Source organism: Ceratotherium simum, chromosome 6 (assembly GCF_057802395.1).
Source record: "Ceratotherium simum simum isolate JZ-2026a chromosome 6, ASM5780239v1, whole genome shotgun sequence".
Taxonomy (NCBI): Eukaryota; Metazoa; Chordata; class Mammalia; order Perissodactyla; family Rhinocerotidae; genus Ceratotherium; species Ceratotherium simum.
Genome location: NC_141905.1, coordinates 60,488,741 through 60,502,050, shown reverse-complemented (window position 1 = coordinate 60,502,050; position 13,310 = coordinate 60,488,741). Strand labels below are relative to the sequence as shown.

Below are 13,310 nucleotides of genomic sequence, written 5' to 3'. Positions count from 1 at the left end.
AAACCTTTTCCAGTGCTCCCCTGTCAGACTTCTCGTCATTTCTCATGGGCCAGAACTGGGTCACATGCAGACGCTCGAGCTGATCACTAGAAATGAGAATGGGATCGTGATATTGACTTAGGCTAGGCAGTATTTACCTGACTCACCTGGGAGAGAAATGGACACAGGAACAGATCAGGCTCTGCCCTCCCAAAGGAAGGAGGCTGTGGGATGTTAGCCAGTAGTGCAACATTGCTGATGTTTCTTAGGTGTTTATTATACACCACACCCTTTAGAGAGATGTCCAGCTTGATCTCAGTTGTTCCCTATAACAACCCTGTGAGGTTTAGGTGCTATTAATCTTGCTTTACAGATAAGGAAACTGAGATTTATGGGGGAAAGGAATTTGCCCAAGGTCACATGGCTAGTAATTGATGGGACTGACATTCGAGTTCAGGTCTTTCTGTCCTCCAAGTTCATGCCATTAACCTCTGTACAGAATAGCTGTCTGTCTAGCACTCGACGAGATGGTAAGAGAAACCAAAAATCAAGTTTCTCTTGCAGAAAGGAGCTATAATTAAGGAAATACATTTAATTTAAATAGAAACTGATTTGCACAAGAACAGAGAATTCCATAGGACACGACACAGAGGGAACAGAGGTGACATTGTGGAGAAAGGAATGGGGTTCCATGAGGGAGGGGCTTCTGCCCAGAGCAGCTGGTAGAAGTAGTTACAGGGGAAGCAGAAGGAGGACCGTATTTTGAGAGGAGCACAAGGATGAGAGGAGGTTTTTTGTGGAGTAGTACAAGCTGAAGAAGGAAGGACCAAGTATACTGAGAGAAAAAGAAGGGCATGAGGAAGAGTAGTTTTAACAAGTCAGGGATCGGCACATTCAGGCAGTGGCTCTAAATGAAATTGTTCTGTGGAATTTTGTTGAGGAACTATTCCTCTGCCTGACTGGCTGTAGAACGGGGGGTCTGTGGGTAGATTTCACAGAGTCTGTGAACTTGGATAGAAATTTATTTTCGCTAATTTCTAACTGAAATTTAGCATTTATTTAAGATATGAATGTAGGGAAGAAACCACACAATATTAGCAGCTCCTGTGGCTGTCACCAACTGAAATCACATGCTTGTGTCACATTAGGTTATTGCAAATATCTTGAAATTTCAATAACACTCAACCAGAAGCAACCAATGTTACCAGTTTCATATGTCGCTCATCCTACTTTGAAATTATGGTGATTATTAGATTTATTGCTACATTTTGCTATTGAATACTTTATAAAGAAGTACATATGTTATTAGATCACAAATTTGGGGGTTTTTATATCATAGCTATTTTAATATAATAAATTTCTTTTATAGTCCTATTTATTTAATTCATGCACAAAATGAAGGTTGGAAACTGCTGTTATAGTTCATCCCTGTGGAGATTTTCCTGGGGCTTAGAGAGTGAGAGGTCCTTACAGGTTCTCTATGGGAAGTACTTGCAAATGCCTTACTCTGCCTGTGAAAAGGGACTGGAGGCTGTTTCAGGGACGCGCATGCGTGCAAGTGTGTGTGTGTGTGTGTGTGTGTGTGGTTTCTGAAAAATAAATACATTGATGACAAGGTTCTTTTACATTTTGCTTTAAATAAGTACAATTTTAAGCTATTACATGGAAATTTCTTATTAATTTGATGGATAGTCGTCTTATCATTTCTTGTGATAGGCTTTAACTGATATTAAACTTTGGTTACATACTTTACATTTAGGATACTGAGAAGAAGGTTACTAAAAACACTATGTTTGCGTATGTTTCAAAGGACCTGTGTTTCTTGATCACCGGGATGAGCTTGAGGAAACATACAAAGTTTACTGTCAGAATCATGATGAGGCCATTTCACTGCTGGAAATCTATGAGAAGGATGAGAAGATCCAGAAGCATCTTCAAGACTCCTTGGCAGATCTTAAGTAGGAGTTTTGACCGCTTTGCCTGCATCGTAGCTCTTTACTTCTGCCTTTCAGAAGTCACTCCCATGTATATGTCTAGACTTCTTATGACATCTGTTTATCTTATTTTAAACATAAATGGTATATTATTGTAGACCCTATTATGTAACTTGCCTTTTTCCTGTTATATATCTTGAAAATCTTAATTGGCTTCCTGCTTGTACTTTTATCTATAGATACAAAGTATTGAGTTAGCATTTTCAGGTAAGAAGCGGTCAGGAGGACAGTTTGGTCCAAGTAAACATGAGTATAGGTGAGAAGACCAAGTACAGTTATTCTTGACCATCGGGTGAGATTCTCCTGGTCTTAGGGAGGCGGGTTATAATGATTTAATATATGTCTAAGTAGATCAAAGTGAAGTTAGGGGCTTCCTAATTTTTTTAATAGACTAGATATACCTCCATAGATATTCATAATTTCCATTTTATCCCATGTGATTTTTGTCTGCCCAACTAATAGGCATTAGTTGAGCTAATATGTTCTGAGAAGAATGTGAAAATCAGCATCAGCATATCTCTAATCAGCTGTCTCTTCTTTTCATGTCCACTGCCCTGTAGAAGCCTGTACAACAAATGGTAAGTTCCCTTGCCCCTTGATGCACAAACTCTTTTTTCTATTTTTCCTCCTCTATAGACAGAAACCTACCAGTAGACCTTCTTTCTTGTATTTTTCTCCATAGCACTTATCTCCAGATGGCATTTTGTATATTTTTTGTTTATCACCTGTCTCCTTCCCCCAGGACAGTTCACTACTAAACCCCCAGCACCCTAGAACAGTGCCTGGTATTATTCCTATGCCCAGGAAGTATTTGTTGGATGAATGAAATTAGGAAGTGGGGTGAAAGAACAGAGCCATACTTAGGAATAACAGGTACACCGTATGGGCCCTGTATTCTTGACAGGTGACTGAACACTCTTTTTTTCACTCTCTTATAGGGGGTGCACAAATTATATTAACCTGGGCTCCTTCCTCATCAAGCCAGTGCAGAGAATAATGCGTTACCCACTCCTGCTGATGGAGTTGCTGAATTCCACCCCCGAATCCCACCCGGATAAAGTGCCTTTAACCAGTGCAGTCCTTGCAGTCAAGGAAATCAACGTTAACATTAACGAGTATAAACGTCGAAAGGACCTGGGTAAGAAATGCATACTTGCTGAGAGGGAGGTATGCCCTTGCGATTGCTCTCCTTCTCAAAAGAACCAGTTATTTCCCTAGAGCAGGACAAAGCAGGTGGTAGGTAATAGGGCTGTGATGGAGAAACGGTAGTAGAATCTGGGGGAATGTGATATGAAAAAGAAAAGCAGTAATAGTAATAGTAATAAAAGCACAGCCATGGAATACTGGGAATAAGGCATCTGAGATAAAGCTGAGAGCAGTAAGAGGAGTTGTGAAGCCTGATTAGATGCCCACACCCAGTAACCTGCCTCTGGTCTGAGCTCCTCCTTCCCCTCCCAACACTAAGTCAGTTGGCACACCACCCTCTCTTTCTTTATAATGTAGAACGAACTGAACCATTTTTTCTCCCTTTCATCAGATCTCTTGTCGTGGCTCTAATTTGAACACTCAGGGAGATAGCATGGTGACTGTGCTAAATTGATTTATTATTCATCTCCTCAAAGAATCTATAATATAGTATAACCTCTTTGCCCACCTCTCCACTCTTCTCCACGCTTTATCTTAAATTGTTTTCTCTGCCTTCACTTCAACCATGCACCCACGTTGAAATGTAATGTTGACTGTGGCTGTGAGCGTTCCCTGGCCATCCAGCCCTTTGTCTTGGTTCATATCTCCTAATGTAATGTCATCTTCATCTCGTACAACAATAAAGTGTGCCATTTTGCTGCCACCTAACCATCCCCTTGCTATCCTTCTACTGTTATCTCTAGACTTTTATGCAGATTGTGCCTAAAATGTTACACAGTGGTTAATCAAATAACTCCTGTATAGCATTTCACCATGTAACGCAATTGGTATATATGTATTTCATTTGTATATGAGGCCATTTAAGATGGTCTTATAAGGCAAGTACTGTTACTCTCTACGTTTTATTAGAGAGAAAAATGAGACTCAGAGAAGTTGAGTAACTTATTTAAGGCCACACTTTGATGAAGTGGCAGACCCAGGCGTTGAACTGAGAGGTTTCCTTGACTTCAAATCTGAGGCTCTTTTCCTTACACCTCTGCTGCCTTTCCTCCTTGTCTGTAACCTTCCCCAATCTGTGCAGTCTCTCTCTGCTGTTCTTCAGATATTCTGTCTGTCCAGAAGTGGTGATTTGGATTAATATTTTGTCTCTACTGTTACAAGCTCATTGGAAACAAGCACTAGCTCTAGTTTGGGTTGTTAGTCTCATTGTGTAGCTCATTTTGTAGTCTATCCATGCTCAGAAAAGTGCTTTGTTGACTCACCAGTTGACTCACTCCCTAGTCCTCAAGTACCGGAAGGGTGATGAAGATAGTCTCAGGGAGAAAATTTCCAAACTGAACATCCACTCCATCATCAAGAAATCTAACCGAGTGAGCAGTCACCTGAAGCACCTCACTGGCTTTGCTCCACAGGTGAGGTTCCTGTGCGGAAGTTCAGCACGTCCTCCGCAGTCTTGCAGGCTCCACGGGGCAGCCTGCACAGTGTGATTGGCATGATTCCCCTCTTAGTACCTCCCCTGGGGTTGCTGCTAGCTGGTGGGTACAGGACCCTGCAGTTCCTATTTATGAGAATCTACCCACCCAACCCTCCGTCCGTGCCTTGGTGAGCTGCTTACAGTGTGTACAAGGCAAATCAGGAGGCCACATCCGTCACTATATGATAGTCATTGTGGTTTTAGACACCCATAAGGAGCTAATAATCCATGTGGGGAGACAAAATTAAAATTGTAGACCTATTAAGCTAAAAGGGATTTAAGAGATTACCATAGTTCAACACCATATGTCACAAATAAAGAAATGTAAACTGTAAGAAATTGAGTGATTTGAACATGGTTTATTGACAGCGCTGAGAGTAGATCTGAAGTCTCCAGAATTCATTCCACTATATGACCTATACATGATACAATTAGTGGAAAATACCAGCTAGAAAATAATCGGTTGCTAAGTTTTGACATTTTTTCTCTGAACGCTGTAGTACTTAAGAAAACAGGGGCTCAGTGAGAGTGAGCTTTGTGTTGACCAGAGATTTAATCTGAACCTTAAAGGAAGGGTCAGATTGGGCGCAGGGAGAGGGGAGGGCATACCAGGCAAGGTTATAGTACAAGTGAAGGCATCGGGGTCAGCAACCGAGCAGGCGCTAGGAACGGTGAAGGGAGCAGCCTGACCAGAGCACAGGATTTCCATCAGGAGCAGAGGAAGTAAGGTGTGAAGGTGGGAGGGCCTGTATGTATTTTGCAGATCTTTCAAAGCCACGCAGAGTTGTTTAAATTCAGTTCAGTATGATTCAGGAAAACGTCAAAGGTTTAAAATTTAAACAAAAGATATTTTTAAGAAAGATACTTTTGCCAATAAGATAAATTGAGGGAGCGTTGAAGTCTGATAACAGCACTTGTTTATTTTGTTAATTATATAAACAGCTTCTTTGTTTATTTTGACCAGATAAAAGATGAAGCATTTGAAGAAACAGAAAAAAACTTCCGAATGCAAGAAAGATTGATCAAATCTTTTATCCGAGACCTGTCTCTCTACCTCCAGCATATCCGGGTGAGTGAAGATATCACTCTAGATAGAATCACGTACAGGGTAATTCTGTCCACTTTCTTGTTCATTGAGCATATTGTTTAATGAATGTTGAATAATCGGGACTCAAATGACCATTATGCTATGATGTACTTTTTTTTTTTTTTCAGTTGGAAAATTTTATTTATTGATGTCTTAATAGTTTATAACATTGTGAAATTTTAGTTGTACATTATTATTTGTCAGTCGCCATATAAATGCCCCCCTTCACCCCTTGTGCCTACCCCTAACCCCCTTGCCCCTGGTAACCACCAAGTAGTTCTCTCTGTATGACGTACTTTTATTAGGATTCCTACAGGTTATTTAAAAGTTAAACAACATTTAGAAGATCAGCACTGTTATATTAATTTTAAAGTGGCCTAGCTCTTGCCTCTCTCTCTTTCAATCTTCATTACTCTTTTTTCCCCCACCACCCTCTTTTTTACTGTCTCCTCTATCTATTTATATAGGAAGCACTTGTCGCAGGTCATTTTGTCAAAATCCTTTTGAAGATCAAATAGGAAGAGAATGGTTCCTATGGAGGGGTGCTTTCTAATAATAGTTCATTTCCAACTGATTTAGTTGCTATCGGCAAGGCCTCTAAGAACCATGAGTAGGTCAGGAGAGCTGGAGGAGCTGAGACCAGGCTGGCCCAGGTCTTCCTTGCCTCAGGCAGTGTTTCCTTCATGAAGTCAGAACCAAGACTGGAATCCTTTCTATCCAAATCCGTAATTTCTCTATTGGGTGAAGAGAAGAATGTTTATATAAGTATACCATATGCCCTTGTCCCTCACACTTGTAAGTCTCATGCTGTGAAACAAAAAATAATTTTCTTTAAAAGAGATCCTTTGCTTTTTAAAAAGTCATTTGTTATTATTATATCTGAAGGCCAGAGTACTAGATTTTCTGAGCCAAATCATATGAAAGTGTAAATTTTGATAGATGTTGTTATATTGCATAGATTTCGTACCAGTGAAAACTCTCACCAGCAATATATGAAACGGTTTCCCCATCCCTTGCTAGCACACAGTGTTATCAAAGATAACAAATTATCAAAATCAAGATGTCTTATATTTGTCTGCAAGATAGGTAAAAAATGCTCTTTCAGTATAGTTTAAATTTGCATTTCTTATATTATGAATGAAGTTGAGGATATTTTCATATGTTTAAATCATTGCATTTCTTTTTCTGTGGTTTGTCTATGTTTGGGGCACTTATTTATTGATTTATTGGTTTTTTTCTTATTTCTTTGTAATACCTCTGGAAATATTAGATAAAATAACCCTTTGTCTCAGATGATGGTTTACAAATATCCCCCCCTGCCTGCCCTAATTTGTTGACTTTGAGTTTGCTTAAAATATTTTCTCCATGTAGAAAAGTTTTGTTTTTGTCTAATTAAACTTTTCTTTTATGGCTTCTTAGTTCTGTGTCATACTTTAAAGGTCTTTTCTATTCCAAGATAATAAATATCTCCCATGTTTCAGTCCTTCTATCATTTCTTTTTTTTTTTTTTTTTTTATGTTAAAGTTCTTGGCCTAAGGCCGGCCCCGTGGCTTAGCGGTTAAGTGCGCGCGCTCCACCACTGGCGGCCCGGGTTCGGATCCCGGGCGCGCACCGACGCACTGCTTCTTCAGCCATGCTGAGGCTGCATCCCACATACAGCAGCTAGAAGGATGTGCAGCTGTGACATACAACTGTCTACTGGGGCTTTGGGGGAAAAATAAATAAATAAAATTATAAAAAAAAAAAACAAAAAAAGTTCTTGGCCTAGCTGGAATTTAGTGGATAACGTTTCAGGTAGGGATCCAACTTTATTTTGTTTTTCTGCTGGTTGTCCAATTGTCATCATCATTTATTGAATAATCCCCACTGATTTGAAATGCCCCCTACATTTCTTTTAAATAGCAGACTCTCTCCCTTCATGTTTTAAAAATGTAATTAGGTAAAAATTAGGGTTTATCAAACTTTTCAGGAGCACATTGGCTTAAAGTGAGAGATTTAACAAAAACAATATTGAGACAACTACCAAGGATGTTCCCTTTTCTTAGGACTTTCCCTACAATTCCTCTAATTTTGATACCTCGCTATTGGCTATTTTCTCCCCATGTTTTCTAAATGTGTAGCAAGTATACACCTGAGCCCCCAACTCTTAAAAGGCTTGTCTCCATAGCAGTGGGTGGTACCATTTTGAGGTGGGACATATGTAACATTGACAGCCTTTTGACAGGCAGATCAGTTTCATTCTCGTGCTAACAGTGGAAATTAAGACAGAAAACGTTGAACAGTTTTTGTCACTGACATAAAAAGAAAAGCCCTGCCAGATAATAAAATTAGGTAGATCAACTGATAGAGAGCCAGCAAGAACATAAGCTGAGGGACGTTGACTGTGCAATTTGGTATCTACCTTGGCATGTGGACTGATATTTTGGGACTTGACAACATTTCTTTAAAAGATATAATAGGACATTATGTTTCACATTAGTTCTCCCACTTGGGAGGAGTTAGAAAGAGTCCCCAATTTATCCTTCCAACTGGCATCATCTCTATGTACAGATATGGGGCTTAAAGACGACAGGTCTAAAAATGTCGTAAAATAAAATTGCAAACCGATGTATGAGGCACTGATTGGTGCTTTTGGCTTAGAGATTTTGTTTACCCTTGAAATAATATGAATGGGGTTTTTAGTACATTTAGATTTTATTTGGGTTAATATCAAAATAATAGGCATTCCCTAAACTTAAACCAAAGAAGGCAAAAACCCAGCATTGTTCCATGTAGCCAAAGAAAACCAGCCTGGGATTTAAAAACTGTCAGAATCGGTCAGGAGGAGTTTACTTCGCATTCACTTTTTATTCAGAAAATGGTAAGTGAGTCAGCGAACAAAACAGACAAAAATCCCTGCCTTCATGGAGCTTACATTTTATTGTGGGAGTGGGAGACAGAGACAGTAAATGTGAGTAAATTAGATTGTCTGTCAGAAGGTATTTTTTGCAATGACAAAGGAAAAAGCAGAGCAGAGCCATCAGAAGTGCCTGAGTCAGGCTGCAGGGTTGTAATTACTCACAGGGCAGTGGGCTGTTGTCTTAGAGAAGGTGACAGCAGGAGCCAAGACTTGAAGAAGGAGAGGTGGTTGTTCATTACCATAATCCTGCAGGAATCGTCTTGGCTCTAATTTGATCATGTACTTTTGGATGAATTAAGGCCCATAGGAAAATGCTAAAGGGGTGATAAAAAACCCTCACCAGTTTTCCTATAATTAAAAGTCTTAGACTTTTCTCTGTGCCCATAAATCATAGTTGATGAGAGCATGCTTGTTTCAAAGCTAAAGTATTACACTAGAGAGAAAAATTTTAATTATGGAACCTTTTGTTCCAGGCTGCTTCCTCGGCTGAATGATGAAGGCTAGGCAGTTCTCTTTCATCTTACTGTGTTTGTTTCTAACTGGCTCCAGGAATCGGCATGTGTGAAAGTGGTGGCTGCCATGAGCATGTGGGACGTGTGCATGGAGAAGGGACACCGAGACCTGGAACAGTTCGAGAAGGTGCATCGCTACATCAGCGATCAGCTCTTCACAAATTTCGTAAGTCACCCTTTTTTCAACCCACTCTTCATGAGTTGGCCCTCTTCCCAGCCTTCTCTCTAACATCTAGCTCATGGAAAAGCGAATTCCACAGAGACGTGCTCCGTGCATCAGAGTCCTAGTCATCCTCTAACTAGGTTCGTATCGGGGTCTTATATTCAGAACATGACTTCAGTTAGGCAAAAGAACAGGAAGGGCCTGTGTGTATTCAAACGGATTTTTTATGGCTTGTGATCAGCCTTGTTTCAGAGGACAGAGGAAAACTGGGAAATTAAATCTGGGATCACTCTGATCAAAAAAATACAACTATAGGAGTGATAACTTTCAAAGAAATATTTAGGAATAGCTAAGAGATTAATAAATAGATCTTTGAGATGGTACAAACTACCTTATAAAGAAAGCACTAAGGGCCCAGTTGTTTGGGAAATTCTAATTAGACATGTATGGGATTGCTTGCTCCCAAGGAGAACTAGGTGGGGTTTGATAGTTTTTGGAGATCTCTGGATGGCTTGAGGCTGAAGAAAACATGCACCCTTGGGGAACTTGTAGGTGTTCTAATAGTAGCATCTTATTAAAATAATTTACCAAGTACCTATGTATATTCTTTATGTGTCAATACCTTACCCTCAATGTCTATCCCTCTAGAAGGAATTAAAGAGAAAAATCCTTTGAAAAGTGAAAACAGATATTAGTAAGTAGTTATGATTAGGAGAGGTATGATGGATGTGTGAAAGTTTCGCTACCCTAGATTTATGTAACAACTATATCTTAAGTTGAATTCAAGCTATATGTAGACATGTAGACACATAAGAAGTGATACCAGACAGACTGTCACATCTGGGTTATAACGCAAACATATTAATGTGTGTAATTTAGCACTTGTTTTCAACTATGGAGCTAAGGTGGGATTAGCATATTTTGCAGACTCTTTAGTGTGTGCAAATTGTTGGGTGAAAAGTTCGGAGTTAGGTTTTGGGGAATATGTCCAGACATCTGGTGTTGGAGAAGGACCATGCTGTTGGCTCTGCGTGGGTTTAGCTTGTGCACTAGGAGCAAAGCGGAGGGTACAGGACACAACACAATCAGCCTGGTGGGGAGAGTATTTTGAGAAAAACAAATATGGGAAACCGACCAACTGAGCAACGTGCCTTTCTCGTCCCTACAGAAGGAGAGGACAGAGCGGCTTGTCATCTCTCCCCTCAATCAGTTACTGAGCATGTTTACAGGGCCCCACAAGCTGGTACAGAAGCGCTTTGACAAGCTGCTGGACTTCTATAACTGTACAGAACGGGCAGAGAAGTTAAAGGACAAGAAGACCCTGGAGGAGCTGCAGTCAGCCCGGAACAACTACGAGGCCCTGAACGCCCAGCTGCTGGATGAGCTGCCCAAGTTCCACCAGTTGGCCCAGGGCCTCTTCACCAACTGCATCCACGGCTATGCCGAGGCCCACTGTGACTTCGTGCGCCAGGCCCTGGAGCAGTTAAAGCCGCTGCTTTCAGTGAGTCCCTTAGTCCCCTGTGGAGAAGTCATCTCGCACGTTCTCCTGGTATTTTTCTGGGAGCACACAGTAGGGGTGTTGAGAAATTATTCAAACTAGAGAGATTAAATATGTCATTAGTTCAAGCCCATCAGGAATTGGAATTCCTGATCCCTTGAGGTGCGATGAAACCTGTAGCTTTTAAGCTTAGGCTCTCTCCCCCTCCTGAGCAAGTCCCCGAAGGGCTAGCCCCTCGGCCTGTTGGCCGTGCCGCAGGGAGTGTTGTCCCTGGCGTCACGCTGCAGTGTTGGTAGCTCACAGAGTGAGCTGCAGCTGAACTTCAGCTTCCAGTTGGTTTTAACGAGACTTTGTCGGCCCTGGGATCTTTCATCCGAGTTCTCTTCTTTCCCCTATCTCTGCTCTTCCCGTGGATTCCAGTTACTTAAAGTTGCCGGCAAGGAGGGAAACCTTATCGCCATCTTCCATGAAGAGCACAGCAGGGTCCTGCAGCAACTCCAGGTTTTCACCTTCTTCCCCGAGTCCCTTCCAGCCACCAAAAGGCCGTTTGAGAGGAAAACCGTGGACCGCCAGTCTGCCCGAAAGCCACTTCTGGGCCTGGTGAGTAGAGAACGAGAGCAGGTCGTACAGCCTAGGGGTTAAGACTGTAAACTCTGGAGCTAGATGGCCTGGGTTCAGATCCCGGTTCAACACTTCTCACTGTGTGGCCTTCAGCAAGCCACTCACCTCTGTGCCTTGGTTCCCCATCTCTAAAACGTGTAATAGTTATATCCACATCATAGAGTTATTTTGAGGTTTAAAGGAGTTAATATACGTAATGCACTTAGAAATTGCCTGGCTCATAGTAAGCACTGTTCAAGTAAGCTATCAACATTATCGTCATCATTGTTATTAATATTGATGGACATAGGTCTGTCTCTACAGATTAGCAATTTAATAAGAGTTTAAATATTTTATAATAAATGGAGAATGAAGGTTGTTGAGTTCTCCTGTATCGTAGGCTCATTCATTCATTCACCAAGCATCACCAGTGTGCCTACTGGTACTTGATAGTGACCACCTCTGGTTTTCTCACACTTGATATGTACTTCCAAATGCCCTCTGAAAAGTGTTCTTGGATCTTTGAAAGGAGTTAGTAAAGGCTTAATATTAGTACTTTGATCAATTAATTAAGGGAACTGATTTAAAGGTATATTAATTCTGCCAGGCCTCCCTATTTTCGATCATGCATTAGAAAAGGTAATTATCTGATATACTGCCAAACTATCTGATATACTGCCAAACAGTTCATAAATGACTGCTTTTTTACTTGGAGTTATATATTTTTTTAACTCAGCTCCTCATATTTTGAAAAATAGGGTAAGATACACCAGATTGTATGGGGTCATAATCTAAAAGGCTGCTGACTTGTCTTTGCTTACAATATTTTTCCTCATATAATCCCATAGACATTAATTTATATTACCATAAAAGGGAGAATAAAATTTATTATTTTACTTTTTCTTATTTTTATCAATATTATTTGTTTTTATAGATGGGAAAGTCAAGATAAGGAAAGTCTCAATTGTTTAGATTCATATAGCACAATATAAGAAGACCTAGTAATATTACTTACATATTTTGATTCTTTAGGTGGCACTTGAATTACATGTTTTTGTCATGGGATAACACATGTAAAACTAGGTGCGTGTTAAATTTTCTTAATAGTTACAAAGGCACCAAAACATGACCTAAGAGATCGTGATTTTCACCCAGCCACAAGAACTGACTCAGACACAAAGACACCTGATGGGAGTAGCCAGCGGCTGGCTGTCGTTGCCCCCATTTCTGAGGCTCTGACTGTGTGTCATGATTAAATATGGCTGCTGGGATAATGGCGAAGGAGGGTTCTTGTTGACTGTATCCCTTGTGTTGCCTTTCAGCCAAGCTATATGCTACAGTCAGAAGAACTCCGCGCCTCCCTGCTGGCAAGGTATCCCCCTGAAAAACTCTTCCAGGCAGAACGGAACTTCAATGCTGCTCAAGACTTGGACGTCTCACTTCTGGAAGGCGACCTGGTGGGCGTGATCAAAAAGAAAGACCCCATGGGCAGTCAGAACCGCTGGCTCATTGACAATGGAGGTAAGAACGTTAGACAGCAGATTACTGTAACTTAAATGAGGAACAAGTACCTGGATGCTGTCTAGGCCAGAAAAAAATATGAGAGTCTCTGATTAAAGGGAAAAATAACCTTAAAAGTTCTGTCCCTCCCTAGAGAGTGTAATTACTGATACAAAACCTGTGTTTGGTTTTGTTTTTGTTTTTACAAATTCCAGAGGAGATTCCATTGCTTACTTTGAAGATCTTGCCATATTTTACAGCTGTACACTCAGTAAACACTGCCTCATGAGTCCTGTGCCCTCTTCACCTATTCTGTGTAAACCACAAAATAAGCTGCCCTCTTCCAGGTTCTTTAAATGTGTTTTGTGAGAGTCCTGTAAGGAGGGGTTTTATTGTTTGTTTTTTGAGTTGTGCCCCCACCCCCCCATAACAAACAGTTTTACCTTATGACTATTTAG

The 13,310-nt window shown here is 40.7% G+C and overlaps 1 protein-coding gene across 7 annotated transcripts in view; it reads left to right on the top strand.

Annotated features, from left to right (window-relative positions):
* The window catches only part of DNMBP (dynamin binding protein), a 99,606-nt gene that overhangs the window by 80,080 nt on the left and 6,216 nt on the right, over window positions 1-13,310 (top strand). For all 7 annotated transcript variants that reach the window (XM_087432429.1, XM_087432432.1, XM_087432430.1 and 4 more), the window contains 9 exons: window positions 1,790-1,937; window positions 2,534-2,551; window positions 2,912-3,111; window positions 4,401-4,531; window positions 5,558-5,662; window positions 9,129-9,257; window positions 10,423-10,755; window positions 11,173-11,352; window positions 12,675-12,873. In XM_087432429.1, coding sequence (XP_087288555.1) covers window positions 1,790-1,937; window positions 2,534-2,551; window positions 2,912-3,111; window positions 4,401-4,531; window positions 5,558-5,662; window positions 9,129-9,257; window positions 10,423-10,755; window positions 11,173-11,352; window positions 12,675-12,873 — 1,443 coding nt within the window. The remainder of the gene's footprint in view (window positions 1-1,789; window positions 1,938-2,533; window positions 2,552-2,911; window positions 3,112-4,400; window positions 4,532-5,557; window positions 5,663-9,128; window positions 9,258-10,422; window positions 10,756-11,172; window positions 11,353-12,674; window positions 12,874-13,310) is intronic.